The sequence below is a fragment of the Vombatus ursinus genome, unplaced genomic scaffold, assembly GCF_900497805.2.
Source record: "Vombatus ursinus unplaced genomic scaffold, bare-nosed wombat genome assembly UNPS02006779.1, whole genome shotgun sequence".
NCBI classification, from domain to species: Eukaryota; Metazoa; Chordata; class Mammalia; order Diprotodontia; family Vombatidae; genus Vombatus; species Vombatus ursinus.
The window spans coordinates 19,520,474-19,537,884 of NW_020946557.1; the positions used below are offsets into that span (position 1 = coordinate 19,520,474).

The 17,411-nt window shown below is 35.6% G+C and overlaps 1 protein-coding gene across 1 annotated transcript in view; it reads right to left on the minus strand.

Moving 5' to 3' along the window:
- Positions 1-15,217, minus strand: part of LOC114033190 (protein LEG1 homolog) — a 15,984-nt gene extending 767 nt beyond the window's left edge. The window contains exons 1-5 of the mRNA XM_027848648.1: positions 14,882-15,217; positions 11,735-11,818; positions 5,626-5,810; positions 4,840-4,976; positions 1,754-1,992 (exon numbers count right to left, since the gene is read on the minus strand). Of these exons, the coding sequence (XP_027704449.1) occupies positions 1,754-1,992; positions 4,840-4,976; positions 5,626-5,810; positions 11,735-11,818; positions 14,882-15,194 (958 nt within the window). The 5' untranslated portion in view covers positions 15,195-15,217. The remainder of the gene's footprint in view (positions 1-1,753; positions 1,993-4,839; positions 4,977-5,625; positions 5,811-11,734; positions 11,819-14,881) is intronic.
- Positions 15,218-17,411: the final 2,194 nt, after the last annotated feature.

Below are 17,411 nucleotides of genomic sequence, written 5' to 3' on the forward strand. Positions count from 1 at the left end.
AAGAAAGAAAGAAAGAAAGAAAGAAAGAAAGAAAGAAAGAAAGAAAGGAAGAAAGAAAGAAAGAAGAAAGAAAGAAAGAAGGAAGATGAAAGAAAGAAAGAGAGAGAGAGAAAGAAAGAAAAAAGAGGGAGGGAGAAAGGAAAGAAGGAAGGAATCTCCTATCTTATGTGTTAGGTCAAGCAAAACAAATTCCCACCCAGGCAACATGCAAAAATGTGTCTTTCATTCGGTATATTTGTATGTCTTTTACAACGCCTAAAAAAAAAAAGTTGAACAGCTTACTTAAGCAAACTAAAAACGTACATGCTACCAATGCATAACAAATAGTCAAAAGCTTTCCTTTAACAATGTTGGTCCTGGTGAGGTGCTAACTAGTCCCCTTACAACTCAGGTGAAATGCTATATGTGGCCACTGAGTAGAAGCCAAGAGCCAGAAGAGAAGCTAAGGCTGGGCTTAGTAAACTCACAGCCCTTGTCAAGGTGAAACATACCAGTGGCACCTGAATCTGAGACAAGGAAACAGCTCAGGCTAAAATTCAGTTCCTAAAGAACTGAACACATATATTGACTACATCATGGTGAGGTCACTTGGGTTTATAATACTGGGGGGACATAGCAAAGAATCTCTGAGGACAAAGACTAGGCTTACATATGTATTTGTAGCCCAGCTCTTAGCCTTTCTGCACTCCATGGTCCAGCCACATTGGTCTACTTGCTATTCCTCACACCTTTGTTCCACCCCTTGCCTTCAGGCTTTTGTACTGGTTGTACCCTGTGTTTGAGATTGCTCTGCCTCTAAGAATTCCAGACTTTCTTCAAGATTTAGCTTAAGCACCACTTTCTACACAAGATCTTCCCTGCCTCTCTCTTTTCCACCTCTCCCACTCCCAAGTTGCTAGAGTTCCCCCCTGTTTACCTTCCATCTAGTCTGTGTGTATTTTATGTGTACTTATGTAATATATATGTTATGTACACTATTCAAATATAAGGTCATTAAGGGCCAGCACTGGTTTTTTAAAAGCTGCTTTTGCTCTTTTTTGCATCCCCAATACTTAGCACAGTACCTGACATATAGGAAGTGATTAAGAAATGCTTGAGTGAAGTGAGCAGAACCAGAACATTGTACACAGTAACAGCCTCGCTGTGCGATGACTAATATTGATAGACTTAACCCTTCTCAGCAATACAGGGATCTGAGACTTCTCCAAAGGCCTCATGATGGAAAATGCTATCCACATCCAAAGAAAGAACTATGGAGTTTGAATACAGATCAAAGCATACTGTTTGCTATTTTTTTAAATTCTGTTGTGTTTTGTTTCCTCTTTCTGGTGGTTCCTCCTATTGATTCTAATTCTTACTTACAACATCAGTAATGTGAAAATTTGTTTAAAAAAAAGAAATGCTTAAACAATTGATTGGCATGAATGGTCATGAATTTAGAGTTCAAAAACCTAGAATCTGAATCTCATTGGTCTACTTAACTCTCTATGTGACCTTGGGTCAGATGCTTGACCCGTTTGGGTCCCAATTTCTTTACTGTAAAATGAGAGAGTTATAGCAGATGATGTCTTAAGATCCTTCCCCACATAGTGACCCTTTGATCATATCATATTAAATGATATTGTAATCTTTTCAAAGAACAAAGGACACCAAATACATAATTAATCTTATTTATCCAGTTGTGCTCATTATTATCATCTTAGTCATTTTGTTTATCCAGCTTACATGATTTTCATGTATTTAAAGTTCATACCTGAAATATTATTTATTTGAGAAATTATTTTTACTATAATCAACAGGTTTTTTTCATATTTGTTTAAGTCCCAGCCAGGAATGAGCCAGTCTTCAGTGGTGAGCTCTCTATGAGGGAATCCCAGCAAGAATTCTGATGAATTCTTCAAGTCAGAGGGGTAATTTGCTTCCTCGATGAACTCAACAGTGAATAGAAAGGCTTCAGTAAAATCTTTTTCTCCTGTAGAATAAAATTGGCTTCTAAAAAGAAAGACTTGGAATTAGCAAGTTCACAGGAGTTACACAAAACTCTTCCCTGTCCCTTCCCAATCTTCCTGGAAATGTAATTTTCCAGGAAGTAGTTTGTGTGCAAAACCATATATGGTTCAAATTCTGTCTCTGAGGCTTACTACCTCTAGTGTCCTTATCTACGACAGCTAGGTGGCACAGTGGATTGAGTGCCAAGACTTCTCTTCCTGAATTCAAATCTGGCCTTAGACAACTTACTAGCTGTGTGGCCTTGAACAAGTCATTTAACCCTGTTTGTTTCTGTTTCCTCATCTGCAAATTGAGCTGGACAAGGTAATGACAATCTACCCCAATATTTTTGCCAAGAAAACCCCAAATGGAGTCATGAAGAGTTGGACACAACTGAAAACAACTGAATAATAACAATAACAACAACAACATCCTCATCTATAAAATAAAGAGGTTGAGTCTGGGGCAGCTAGGTGTTACAGTGGATAGAGCACTGGCCCTGGAGTCAGGAGGACCTGAGTTCAAATCTGGCCTCAGACACATAACACTCACTAACTGTGTGACTCTGGGCAAGCCACTTAACCCCAACTGCCTCACCAAAAAAAAATAAATAAAGAGGTTGACTTTCAAAATCCCTTCCAGCTCTAGATTAACAAGCCTATGAACCTGTGTTTAGAGTCTGACATGCAGAACACACCAGACAGTAATGATCATAACTTTAGAGGACATAGGTTGAAATCTCTCAACCTTCCAGGCAGATCCCTATATAATTTTGTTAGTAACTTCAAAGTCACTTCATTCTGGACCACTTCTTCTAATTCATCTTAGTATCTTTGAATATTTTCATCTTTATCTTTCTCTCCCTTCTAGTACTTTTCCTTTGGCTAGCTTCTGCAAGTTACTTTTTGTAATAGGACATAATGAAACAGCAGCTAAGCTCTTTCTAGGGCTAACTGAACTGAGACAAGGCTATTAGGCCTATCAAAGCAGGCTTTGCTCACATCAGCTTTTAAGTATCCTGCACTGAAATTATTTCAATTGCTGTCTCACCACCAGCTGTATCCTTAACCTACTTTTAATTGATGGGCATGGACAAATAGAGAAAGGGATGGCTTGAAGCAAGCCCAGTGTTCACGGCTCACCTCCAGTTTTCAAAGTCAATTTTTAAAACCTGTCTTCACTGGATGCCCAAACCTGATAAGCATACCTAGATGAGTGAACTCTGAGAGCATGCTCCACAGAGTTTTACCTAATTTGTGACCTGTAGATAATAATCCATAAATTGCTTTTTGAAGCATATACCTTCAATAGTCAGTGTTATAGTGGCCATGCTGTATGGAACTGCCTGAAGAGTTAAATCTTAGGGAACTTGGGAGTTTGTTTTTTGGTTTTCTCTTAGAAATTCTAACAGTAGATTTCACTGTCTCTCCTGAATGAAAAGATTTTCTGGTTCTTTTTTCCCCCTACTATGTAATCAGATCACTTTTTGTGTCAAAGAATAAAGTGATTACAATAACATGTAATTCACTAATTATAATATTTTCTCAACTGTATCACATTCATTTTGGCTCTTCAATCCAAATCTCCTACTAAAATTTATCACCAGAAATCCATAAGTAGATCTAGTAATGATGCTGGGAAAGTGTGGTCTCATTTTAGGGAAATGAGGAGGAGTCTACTCCTCAATGATTGAAAGCTCTATATAATTAGGTAAGGAAAAAGTGGAGCAAAGTGGATTTAATTGCAGTTAGAGGGAGCTTGGGTTGACACAAAGAAGAATTTCTTGGTTATAAAGGTAAATAAATATTAGCACAAGATAATGTGGAATTCATATCCCTGGCAAGATTATAGAAAACAACACAACTCTTCATGTCAGGGGGTTTATTTATTTACTGACATAGAGCAAGAGGTTATATCAGACACATCTAAGTACTCTTGAACCCTGTGGTGCTGCCTATATATGCTGGGAGATGTAGATATAAACAGAAATAAGGGATGGAGACAAAGGTGAGAAGAGACACAGGTGGGGAACCAATTTGGAAGACTCTAGAGGGTTAATTGTTTAATTTTGAGTTTGAGCATTGACACTTAAGAAATCAGCAAATGCTAAAAATCAGAGTTTGGTTTATTGTTTGTTGTTCTATTGGTTTATTGTTTATTGGTTTATAGTTCTATACTTAGAAAGTGGAGGTGAAAATGTTATTAATTCAGATTAAATTTTAAAGTGTTTCTTGTGTGAGCTCTGCTTTAACATTTCTTAACATAACATTAAGTATGGGGAAATTAGGACAATTATTTGTAAGCTCCCCAGAAAGATTTATTTTTAAAAAACAAACAAACATTTTTTAAAAATTTGTAAATTATACAAGTGGGAAAATAGCAGGAATTGACAGATAATATTCTTGAGGATCATTTTTTTTTGTCAGAGAGCATTGTTTTCAGAGTCACAAGACTTGGATTCTAGTAATTCCTCTAGTATTTAACACTTACCTCTCTGGACCTTACTTCCTCATCAGCAAAATAATGATAATCTTATTTGTGCTACCTACTTCTCAGGGTTGTTCATCAGAAAACACTTTGTATATATCTTTGTATACCTAGCCATAGCTAAGCCTGTAATTATCATTCTTCAGAAAAATGGATTTCATTCCTAACAGTTACACTGACATGAAGTGTGGTCCTGGAGTCTTTAAAATATCCAGTTTTTAAAAATCAATTAATCATTGATCAGATAATTTTTACTATTTGTGAAAATCTCTGGAAAACAGTCTGTGAGCAAATGGAAAATGGATCCTTATTTGTTGCATTGTTAATATAGTAGAAAAGAGGAAAATATAGCCAATAGCTTACTTGTCATGGAATAGTGGCTTTCCAACATCTATCCCACTGTGATGTCCAGACCATATATAATGAACTATTGTGTCCATATCTGTGTTGTAGGTAGAGTTTTCTGTGTTATTTGATGTCTTCTCCCTGGACTGTAAATACTAAAGCATAAAGAACAACTAATTTTGAATTGAAAATCAAGATATTTCTGCTTTAAAATTTCTAATCAAGAATCATCTCTTTCATTTAGATCATCATTTGAGATAACACATATTTTTAAGAAGTATGTGGGATTATTTTCACTCTGAAGAAAGCAATACTTCACATTGGAAGGATGAATTTGGAAGTGGTGTTTCCATTGTAGCTTATTATCCTAACTTACTTTCCTAACTTACCAGCTTGAAGCTCTTGGCCTTCCAGTTGAAGGGATAGACATAGTTTGGTCCTATTCTTCACCTTGATAAAAATTGGTATCTTCCCAAAGAATGAAACCTTAACATCTAGGTACTATCCAATCATTGTCATGGTATACCATCATAGAAACACACTACCTCTACAGCTTTTAGTTTCCCATGACTTTTCACAATTAGATCTTTTAGAAGTGATATTTCAAACTTTAATATTTTTTTCTACAGCCAATGACCCAATATGTTAGCAGGAACCCTGGACTGATGTGTACTATCCAATTTTAGCCCAAATTGAAGCTCTCCAGCTTTCAAGGACTTGCACAGGTAGCTTTGAAGACAAAGCCTTTGAAAGCCCATGATGAGATTGTGGAGGAAGAGTTTAGTACAAGAATGTTTGTAGTACCTCAAAAATTTTTGAGTTGCTTGCCATCATCTGTGGGTAGGATGTATAACATTCATCAAAGGAATAACAAAAATCAGATCTACGTTCTTCTTGTGGTAATAACTCAATTTGATATGGCAAAGTCCCGAAGAAGTTCAATTTCAAGGCAACAAGGAAAAATGGAATGATTACATAGTAATTAATACCTGTGATATAAAATAAAAAGTATGACATTGAATCATTTGGATAAATCCCTGTACAAATGAGAAAGAGATATCAAAACAAGGAAGATTGTGTCCACATAGCTTATTCAGGGAAATTAGTTCCTCAATCAGTCAATCCCATGTGTTGGTTATAGGACCATGGACAGAATGGAGATGAACCAAGCCAAGTAGAGAATATGTCCAACATGTCTAGACTAGGGGTGGTGATTCAACAGTGAGGTGAGTGGTGAAGAGTCAAGATGAATGAATGGTAGGTCAGGATCAGGATATACTTTCATTCCTTTTTTATTATTTTTCCACTTAACAGTATTTTATTTTTTAAATTACATGTAAAGATAGTTTCCCACATTCACTTTTATAAGATTTTGAGTTTTAAATTTCTTTTGCCTCCCTCATTCTCTTCCTCCCTCTCCAAGATGGCAAGCAACCTGATATAGGCTATATATGTACAATCATATTAAACATATTTCCACATTAGTCAGGTTGTGAAAGAAAAATCAGAACAAAAGGGAAAGCCATCCTTTGGTGATAGAAGGATGCAGATTAACCAGTAAGAGAGGCCAAGAAAAGCATAATTATACAGGTAAAAGAACTAGGGAAAAAGAACTTAACAGTTAAAGGAGTGAAGAATATTAAAGAGAATATGGTAAAATATCACATAGTGTAGAAATCAAAAGTTCTGTGAAAAAGCTAATGGATTTGGCAATTAAGAATTTATTGGTGTCCTTGGAGGGGCAAATTGTGTTCTAGATACAGAGTGATTACATATAAAGCCACAAGAGAATGAGAAAAAAAAGATAAAAAGCTCATGAATTAACTAGAAAACTTTAAAACCTAAAAATCTTACTCAGTTCCTCTCCCACACCAACCTCCAGACACCTACAGCAGTGGGTACAAGCAAACTTGAAGGTGTATGTCTGAGCCTCACATGAGAATGGGGACCTTTGCTACAGTGACTCTGTCTGAATACTTCCACCCCATTTCTAATGCACTAAAGCACTCCATGTCTTCTTCCATTTTTTTATCTCAAAACCCCCTAAAAATCACCCTCCATTCTCTATTCCTTTACTTCAGTCTCTGATAATGAGACAGCCCTTCACCTTGTCATGACAAAGCCATCTTCAGCAAATTGTCCCTCTTAATCACTTTACTGGTCAATCTTTCATCTCTTTCTATCTAGTGATTACTTCCTTACTGCCTTCAAACCTGCCCATTTCCCCCATCCTTAGAATACTTTCACTAGTCCTAACTTCCATTAAAGTATCAGCTTATATCTTACTCTTTTTCTTAGCCAGACTCCTAGAAAAAATGTCTTCATTTACTGCCTACATTTTCCCTCCTCTCATTCACTTCTAAGCTCTTTGTGATCTTGCTTCTGATCTAATGAATCAGCTGAAGCTGCTCTCTCCAAAGTACCTGATTATCTCTTAGTTGCCAAATGATGGCTTTCACTTAGCTTTTATCCCTTTTAACAGCTGCATTTGACATTGTTGACAATTTCTACTGGATGATTTCTTTCTTCTCTGGATTTTCATGACACTACTATCTTTTGGTTTTTCTTCTGTGTGGCTGACTACTTCTTTTCAGGTTCATTATCTTGCTCCTTAACTACAAATATGTTTCAGAATTTTACCTGGGCATTCTCTCTTTATGTATATTCTCTGTGTGATCTTATCATCTCCAACAGGCTTGATTATTATCTTTCTGCATATAACTCCAACAGCAATATATCCAACCTCAATCATTCTCCTTAGCTTCAGTTATGAACAACCAAATGCATTAGTAATATTTTAGACTGAATTTCCTGCAAACATCTCAAACCCACATGTCCAAAGAGACCTTATTATCTTTTCTCCCAATTGCACTTTCACCAAATGTTCCTGTTTTGTTCAAGAGAACTACTAATATTCCAGGTTCAATACTTTGGCATCACTCAAATTCTCACTGTTCTTCACCCACATATTCAAGAACCTGCCAAATCTTATTCCTTCCTCCACATCTCTCACAACTGATCCCTTCAATACTCACACAGTCACCACAGTAGTTCAGGTCTTTACTACCTCTTACTACCTTACTAGACTAATACAAAGGCCTACTCATTGATCTCTTTGCCTCAAATATCTCTCTTTTCTAATCCATTCTTCACAAAGCTGGCAATGTGATTAGCCTTAAGTTCAGAGTATATTGAGAATTTAGAAATTATGGTGATCACAGTAAGAGAAGAGAAATAAAGTAAACATATAGTAAACAGAGATAGAGACAGAGAGACAGAGAGAGACAGAGAAAGAGAGAGAGAGAGAGAGAGAGAGAGAGAGAGAGAAATATCCATACTTGCTAATATGTTTTTCCTAGGAAATTATAGAGCAGAATCAAAGAAACTATTTGAGATAATAAATAACTTGAGGAAAGCAGAAAGATACAAAATAAACCTTAAGAAAAAAACACATTACAACTATTCAAGAGTAATAATAAAATCCAAGAGGAAAAACATGAAGGAAAGTATCATTTTAAAATAACTACAAAATACATGAAATATGTTTGTGTGAAATCTAACAAGGCAAACTCAAGATTTACATAGATACAATTATGAAACACTCTTAAAAGAAATAATCACTTAAATAACCAGAGGAATATTCAATACTCATGACTGAGATATGGCAATATGACAAACATAATTTTACTTATGTTAATTTAAAGATTTAGTGCTATGCCATTCAAACTATGAAAAGGAAACTTTTTAAGAAGCAGGCAAAATAATAAAATTTATTTGGGGGAAAATTGGTTTAGAATATCAAGGTAGGTAATGAAAAAAAGTAGGAATGAAAAGGGACTAGCACTTCCATATCTCAAATAGTAATACAAAGTAATAATAATCAAAACCATTTAGTATTGGCTAAAAATTAGAAAAGTTGATCAGTGGAACTGGCTACATATAGTACAATCAATAACTATTGAACTAAAAAAATCCAGTATTCAATAAACCTGAGACTACAAATTGTGTTGGGAAAGCTCCTTATTTGTTAAGAACTGGTGAGAAAAGTGTAAAGCAAGATAATAGAACTTAGATTTATACTGCATGAGCATCTTACTATATAGTACACAATGAGCTCAAATAGTTGCAAGACCTGATTATTAAAGTTCACAACATATAAAAAATAATGGAATCATCAGGGATTTTTTAAAACTATAGCTAGGGAGTGAGCTCTTCACCAGAAAAGGATAAAGAATGTCACAAAAGATAAGATAGGCAATGTCTGTTGCCTGGAATAGAAAAGCTTTTATATGAACAAAATCAATGTAACTAAAATAAGAAGGGAAGCTGTTAATCAGGGAGGGAAAACTTTTGTATTAAATATCTCTGATGAGGGTATGAGCCTCAAGATACATAGAAAATTAAAACAACTATTGAAGACCAAAATACAAAACAATAATGAAAACTCTTAACAACTATATGAAAAATTGCTCCTTCAGTGTTAAGAAGAGAAATATATTTTAAAACAAATACGAGGTTTTATCTCATACTCAGGTAAGAGTCAAAAATGACAAAATTAGTAGAATAGTCAAAGTTGGAGGTTATAGGAAAAAAGGCATATTACAACATTGTAAGTAGAATTGTGAATTGATCCAACCATTCTGAAAAAACAATTTGTAAATATGGGATGAAAGTAACTAATTTGTACATATCCTTTGCCTCAGTGATCTCACTGTTAGGCATTATCCTCAGAAAGTAAAAAAGAAAAAAAAAAGAAAAGAAAGGTCCCATATACTCTAATATACTATGCTTTTTTTTAAGCAACAAAGGACTGGAAGCTAAGAGGAAACTCATGAATTGGGAAATTGATTAAAAATTTGTAGTACATATTAGTTGTCAAGTAGGTAATACAATAATTATTATGCTGTACTTGGAGCCAGCAAGACCTGAGTTCAAATCCTGTTTCAAACACTTCCTAGGTGTGCGGCCCTAGCCATGTCTTTTAACCTCTGCTTATCTTAGTTTTCACAACTGTAAAAACAGCACCTACCTCCCAGGGTTGTTTTGAGAATAAAATGAGATAATATTTTAATAAAACACTATATTAATGCTAGTTAGTTATTGCAGAAGGGATGAATAAAAATTAGATGTTTTAGAGCTGAAAGAGTCACTAGAAGTCATCCATTCCAACTCTCTTTTATCATGTGTATAAACTGAGGACCAGAAGATTTAGATACCTTGCCCAAAGTCATGTTAGGAATAAATTGAATGAGACACCATTTGAACCAAGGTTCAAATCCAGGACTCTTTCCACTGTACTACACTGCCTATGGGAAAATCTATGTGAACTGTAGCAAAGGAAAGTATGCAGAACTGGGAAAACACAATCACTAGAGCACTATAAATGGGAAAAAAATAAAAAATAAAATCCCTGAATACTGCATAATTAAAATGGTCAAATGAAATGGGGGCAGCTAGATGGTATAGTGGCTAGAGCACTGGCCCTGTATTCAGGAGGACCTGAGTTCAAATCTGGCCTCAAACACTTGACACTTACTAGCTGTGTGAGCCTGGGCAAGTCACTTAACCCTTTTGCCTAGCCAAAAAAAAAAACCCAAAAAACCCCAAAAAAACAACAACAATAAAATGGCCAAAATTAGTCACAAAAAAAAGATATGAGAATGTACTTGTGTATGAAAAGTAGCATATAATGTTGAACTAAATTGCTGTGCTGGTCAATTTTGACGAATTAATTTATCTCTTTAAAAAAATCTTTATTGTAATGGATGTCCTTCAAAGAGTACAAGGGGAATGTTTGGGGAAATGAAGGTGATACAAAAACAAAATATGAATTTTTTTAAAATCAAAGAATTAAGAACTAGAGGTTAATGATGTACTGACTATGGGGTTTGGAGACAGTGGGCCTAGGTACAAATCCTTGTTTTCCTACTTGCCATCTCTTTGACCTTGGGCCAATCATTTAATGTCTTTGGGTCTCAAATTCCTCATTTGTAAAATGAGGGAATTCTGTTGTATTGTATGACCTCTAAATCTTGCTCCAGCTTTCGTTCCTCTGATCCTAAAAGATACCTTCATTTTTAACTAATATTATTGTTCTTAATATGGGTCATTTTGTTTCATAAATTCATCTGGAACTATCACAATTGGCTACCCATACAGGCAAAATTCACTGCATAATTGCCCAGCATTGTTGGGAATTCAGAGTTTCTTATATTATCTCACGTAGGAAAATTTGTAGTTATGTAACTTATCCCTTCCTTTTGACATTTGATTTGTCCTTTTGTATGATTGAATGGATTTATTCACATGTCAAACATCAATCAATAAATCAACAAATATTTATTAAGTTCTTACTAAGTACCAGGAAATATGATAAGTGCTAAATCTAGGTGTAGTCAGTTGAAAAGATTCTAGTTGACCCCTATCTCTGAAAAGAGAGTCAATCAGATTAGCTGGGCTAAATCATTACAGCCTAAGGTGACTTTGGCCTTCTGATGACTGCTGAGCAAGTGGAAGTGACAGAGGAGGATTTGGCAGGACTGAGTCTTGCAGAATTCCCAACACTTTAAATTTCTATGACCTTCTGGTGACTGTTGAACAGCTGGAGGTGGCAGAAAGAGACTTGGCAAGATTGAATGATTTGTTTAAAGAGCAGTATTCCGGAATTATTGAAGATAAAATTTCCCTTAATCATTTTGACTAAACTTATGTACATAGGCATTTATCAACACACATAACTTGCAATAAAGGGTCATTTGTTTTTCCCATATAAATTCATCAGTCCTCCAAAATAAAAAAGTCACAATAAGACTGGAAATTTTATAGGGGAAAAGGAGGATAGTTCATTGTGGAGCCTTCTTCACAGGAACAAGACAGTTCAGGAGCAGAGATCATGGCATTGTAAAATACTCACCACCCCATCCACTTTTGATTGAGATGAAGTTCTTTTTTTCTGTATTGTCATTGACTAAATAATTTGAAGGATCATTAAGTCTGCCTACAAAGGATAAAGAGGTGGAAAACGATCTTTAGGATTTCAAATACTTAGGATGTTGGCAACAGAAATTGGCTGCTATGTTAGAAAACTAATGTGGAATAAAACAGAGATTTATAGTACAGTTGGCAATGAGATTACCTTTTTTTTTTAAGTTTCTTTTCCTATTATACATTTTTACAGAAGCAGGGGCCTTAAGATCCTAACCCTTATTTTGAATAGCTGAGGAAACTGAGGAGGCCTAGAGTGACTAGTAACTTTCTCAAAATCACAAAGCAAAGAGTAGTGAGGTTAGGAGAGAATTCAGGACTGACTCTAGTCTCTCCTCTCTCCAATCCATCCTCTGCACAACACTCAAACTGATATTCCTATGTCACTCTTTTGTGCAAGAAAATTCAATGATTCCTAGGATTAAAAAAACAAATAAACAAACAAAAAGTATTTGGTATTTAATACCCATAACAGTCTGGTTCCAAGCTCCCTTTCCGACTAATTTCACATGACTCCCCATTATTCACTCTTATGTTCTAACCAAAGTGACTCACTTGCTGTTTTCAATACACTACATTCCATATCTTTCCTCTGTACCTTTGAATACAGTGTTCCCGATGTCTAGAACGGATTCCCTCCCCATTCATACCTCTTATAATTTCTACCTTCTTCAGTGACTCAGTTCATTTATCATTTCTTCTGGGAAGCCTTTCCTGATCATTTGAGTCATTAATGTTTTCTCTTCCTTTAAGTTATCATATACACAGCTACCTTACTTGAAAGGTAGAATATAAGTTTTTTGAGGACAGAGAGTATTTCATTTTTGTCTTTGGACAGGAAGTAATGCAGTGGTTTGCACATAAATGGCATTTAATAGAAACATGAGATTTTTAAAAATTGTAAATGAAAAGGAAAATTAATCAAATTCTCTTCTCCTTTGTATTCCCTCTAATGAGTAGCAAATACCTCTTTGAACAAATGATTTTGTAGTAAATCAGCAGCCACCCATAGATAAAATAAAAAGAGAAAGTCCAAGTACAAAACTCAAACATGTAAATGAGTTCATATTATCCTAAAACTCACCAGTCCATCCATTTATGATTTAGGCCAAAGTGTCAGGGGTAATTTCGAACTTTCAGTGATTGCCTGTTGCCTATCTCATAGATACAATATATGAGGTACTCAAAAAAAGAAAAAAAAAACTTGTTCACTGAACCTAGTATGCTTTAGATTCTGGAGTAGGCTTAGGAAAATCGATTTAAATGGAAAATGAGATTGTAACCAAATTTTATCAACTTTGATTTTGTTTTGCCAGACAACTCCTTATTAGCTCATGACCACCTGAGCAGAGGAATGTGCCATTGACTATTGGAAAAGTTCCTCAGAACTTAGCTACTCTTGAACAATCTAACTACCAAATTGGTCCTATTGGGAAGATTAGGGGGTTTAGTAGAAGTTGGGTGTTGTAAGTAGATGCAGAGTTTTCCAAAATTTTGGAAGTCTCTGATAACACTCTATAGAATATCCTTTGTTCAATTATCAGAGCCATCTAAAGCATTCTTTTGGTTTGGGAGATGTGGTGCTGAGAATGAAGGTGGATCTCCTTAGGTAGGATTGTCAAATTTAGAGTTGAAAGATATCCCAAGACAGAGTTAAAACCATGATTTTATCCATTCATTCTCTTCAGTCTCCATGGGCTTATCTGAAATCCAGTACCTTTTCAGGAGTTTCCTGCAGGAAGGAAACTGTAAAATAAATGAACCTTAGAAACGTGAAAAAGAAATTTAAAGACTTTTGAGAAAATAATTGAAGAGGAAGGAAATAAAATCCTAGAAAAGAGATGGAAACAGATTGCACTGCTCAAGAGCCTAGAGAAATACTGATGTCCAGCTGAGGTGTCATAGGTTGACCTTGTTCCCTTGATTTAAATTACAGACACAAAGGTAGGCATTGTATATCAGCCTGATTATCCAGACCCTATGATCCTGTGGATTTGAATCTTTTTTTTTTTTTTGCCTTCCTGCATCCATTGTTCTCACTGAACTTGGAAGACTAGGATAGGAAATAATACTTTGGATAAAGCCTTGTCATTAGAACTGCCAAAAGGAAGGACCAAGCTTCTCAGAGGGGTTTGAAACTCTCAAGAGGTGGCATGGCATAGTGGATAGAGAGGTGTCCTCAAGTTTGAGAAGATCTTGATTCAAATTCTGCCTCTGACATATACTGGTGGTATAATTCCAGACAAATCCTTCATCGTCTCAGTACACTAAGGCTTTAATTTGCAAACAACATGCTGACCTACGTTGGTAGGGAATGTTTCCTCACCTGTGAATTCCCTGTACCAATGAAATTACAGGTCAAATCTCTAACCCTGGAGCAGCTATGTGGTGTAGTGGCTAGCACACTGGTACTGGAGTCAGGAGGACCTGAGTTCAAATCTGGTCTCAGACACTTAGCACTCACTAGCTGTGTGACTCTGGGCAAGTCACTTAACCGCAATTCCCTCAGAAAAAAAAAATCTCTCACCCTTCCTCTTGAAACTGATATTATACATTGTTTAATCTTTTTGCCTTTCTCTTTTCTACTGACAGACCTCTGCATCTCTCTCTCTCTCTCTCTCAAACACACACACACACACACACACACACACCCTAGCTATCTGAAAGGAAGGGATATCTAGCTTAAAAGAATGATTAATATCCCAGAAAATTAGCAACATAACTATCTGATCATAGCATAGAGATACAAAATCTTGGCTAGTGGGCATTCTTTCACATATGTAGGTTATACTCAATTGTCACTGAGCTCCCTTTCAATTCTCAAAATCTGTGATTTTTTCCTTTTTATTGTAATAATTTTTTTAAAGTTCCATGTTATATTTGTTTCTCCTTAAACCAAAATACTGGTTTGTAAACACATTCCCTGTACTATGATCACTGATGGATGAAATGGTCATTCTTCCAGAATAACCTTAGAGCATTCAGACCATAGCACTCAAAAATCATTTGCTGGAATTGTATTCTCATGAGTACTGTGGCTTATGAGAACTTTTTGAAATAGTTAACATGTTCATACCTGTTTCATATAATTGTCCATAAAATGTGGTGAGCATCCAGAATGCATTCCCAGTATTATTTATTCCAAATTGAGTGAAATATTTTGCTGAATAATTTAGTATCATTTTATACATGCTTAATCGGTCTCGATAGTCCCAAGGATCCATGATAATTTTGTTATCCTTGACTGGGAGATCTTCTACATTTCCAGGCACCTGGTCCCAAAGGTAGGGGTAGTTAAAATTCTCTACTGTGGCGGACCTGGTAGGAAAGAAACACAGAAATACTGAAAGTAAAATGATCAGAGAAGACCCCATACTTTGATTGCCCATCTTGCTCTTCTTCAATTTTTACACAGGAGTAAAGTGTTTTTATAGGGCCTAAAAGAAACTATTTGTTGACACATATCCCTATTCGTCAATTGTTTGATGACAAATCTGGGAACAGTGTCTGAACCAAGGAGGAGTTTCACAATTACAACAGAGAAAGAAGAATATTTACCTTGCCAGGCTGAGCTTAAATCATCACAGGAGGCTTAAAACGAGGAGAGGCAGGGAGAAACATTTATTCAGTAGAGTCAAGCACAACAAACTGAGTATAACAAAATGTTTTGCTTATGGACTCTCTTGATTTAGGGATCTTTTATAATATCAATAATAAATTTTGGTGTACAATTTGGAATTTGACATACAAAAGGTTGCATATGCTCTGTACTTCATATTATCAATTTATTTCATTTGTATTTGAGGGCAGAAAAATTACACAAAGAATTGTAGTACTTTTTGTTTTAGAGATACTCCATGAAACCTTATTCATCTTTTTTTTTTGTCATGGACTCCTTTGGCAATCTGATAAAACTTATGAACCACTTCTTAGAGTAAAGTTTTAAAGCATTAAAAAAACATATAGCACTATAAAGGAAATCAATTATATTGGCACACAATTATAAAAATGTTTTTTTAAAAACAGGTTTATGGGACATTCATTAAGAACTCTACTGAATATAGTTTATCCCTTAACTTTACCTGAAGAAACTAAAAGTCAGAGAGCTGAAGTGATGTTCCTGAGATCACACAGCTAGTTACACACAAGAATAAGACTATGACCCAGATTTCTTGTTTCTGTTCCAGTGCTTCCCATGACATGAATAAGTAAGACGGTCTCTCCTTCAAACGTGTAGTCCATCTGCTTAGCTCAAGTTTTTGTCAGCTCTATTAAAGACTTTTAATTTATGTGCCCCAATAAAATAAAATATAGCCATAGCCCAAGTAATAAAAGACAACCCTGTCTAGTTTGCAGAGCTATAACGTATCATCTTAAGCTTTTCTGATGAGAACAGCTATGAATGCAGATCATGTCTGGTTAGATTATGTCTGTACCAGGGTGTCATATGAGCCCTGACTGGGATGGGGCTGATGTAGAGGTATAACATATGAAAAGGCACTCTACCAGAGTTGAAATTCACTGTGCTATAGCCAGAGAGGTTTGGAGTAGAAACACAAGGGTAGGCGGTAGGTAGCCTTGGTCCATATTCTTAGCATGACTAGAAGCAAATTTGCGTGGGTCTCAGCATGGGTCTCTCCAGTCTCAAGGAGATAGTTACAGACATTGAGGTCAGCACTAGTTATAGTAGCAGAGTGGGGCTATATACAATACAGTATTTGAGAAGCCAGTTTCCTCATCTTTAAGTGTAAGAGTTGGACAAGATGATCTCATAGGCTCTTTCAAATTCTAAGACCATTTTTCTCTGATTAATACAAATTAGAGATGTGCTAGAATGACTCTAACAAAGACAATCATAGCACTAAGGAAATATTTTTACTAGAACAGATTTCCCCTGTAGCCTGATACTTTTTTATCGACTAAGTCAACCCTACCTTTTCCCAACTTTTTCCTTTTTCATTCTTTTTTCCCTATTCATTTCCTGAATTCAAAAGTTCAGGTACCAGAATGTCTAAAGAGAAGATGATTTTCTAACGCTTCTTGGAGAAAGAAAAGGATAGTCTGTATTTTTTCTGATGCAGCATTTGATTTGGACAAGAAAGGCATTCAATCATTCAGACAGGATAGGGCCAAAAAGGTGCTTTGGTTTTTTGTTTTTTTTAAAATCATCAACCCCTCTCTTCCAAGTATGTTTTCCTCCATGGGCAAGTCAGAATAACAGTGTGATCTTATGAGTCTTGGGAAGACCATTGAACTCTGTGATAAAGAAGGACTCACTTAAATGACAAATGAATACATGACAGCAATCCCAAGTCCAGTTTCCTTTGGGGAGGACTTGATGGACTATTTGAGTACTTTCCATTTCTGAATTTTGTATGTGTTCATGGGATCCTTTACCATATGAATTTTCTGGATTAGGGAGGCATAAAGGCTTTTCCATATGTGATGGATACCTAGTTTAGAAACTGAACAGAAGTTGGAGACCCTGTTATCCACATTTGTTCAAGTCTGTTTTTAATTTTGGCTTGTCTGAAATAAGGATTACTGCCTATGACTCTTGAGTTCACCTGAAGCATAATATATCTTGTTCTATCCCCTTATTTTCA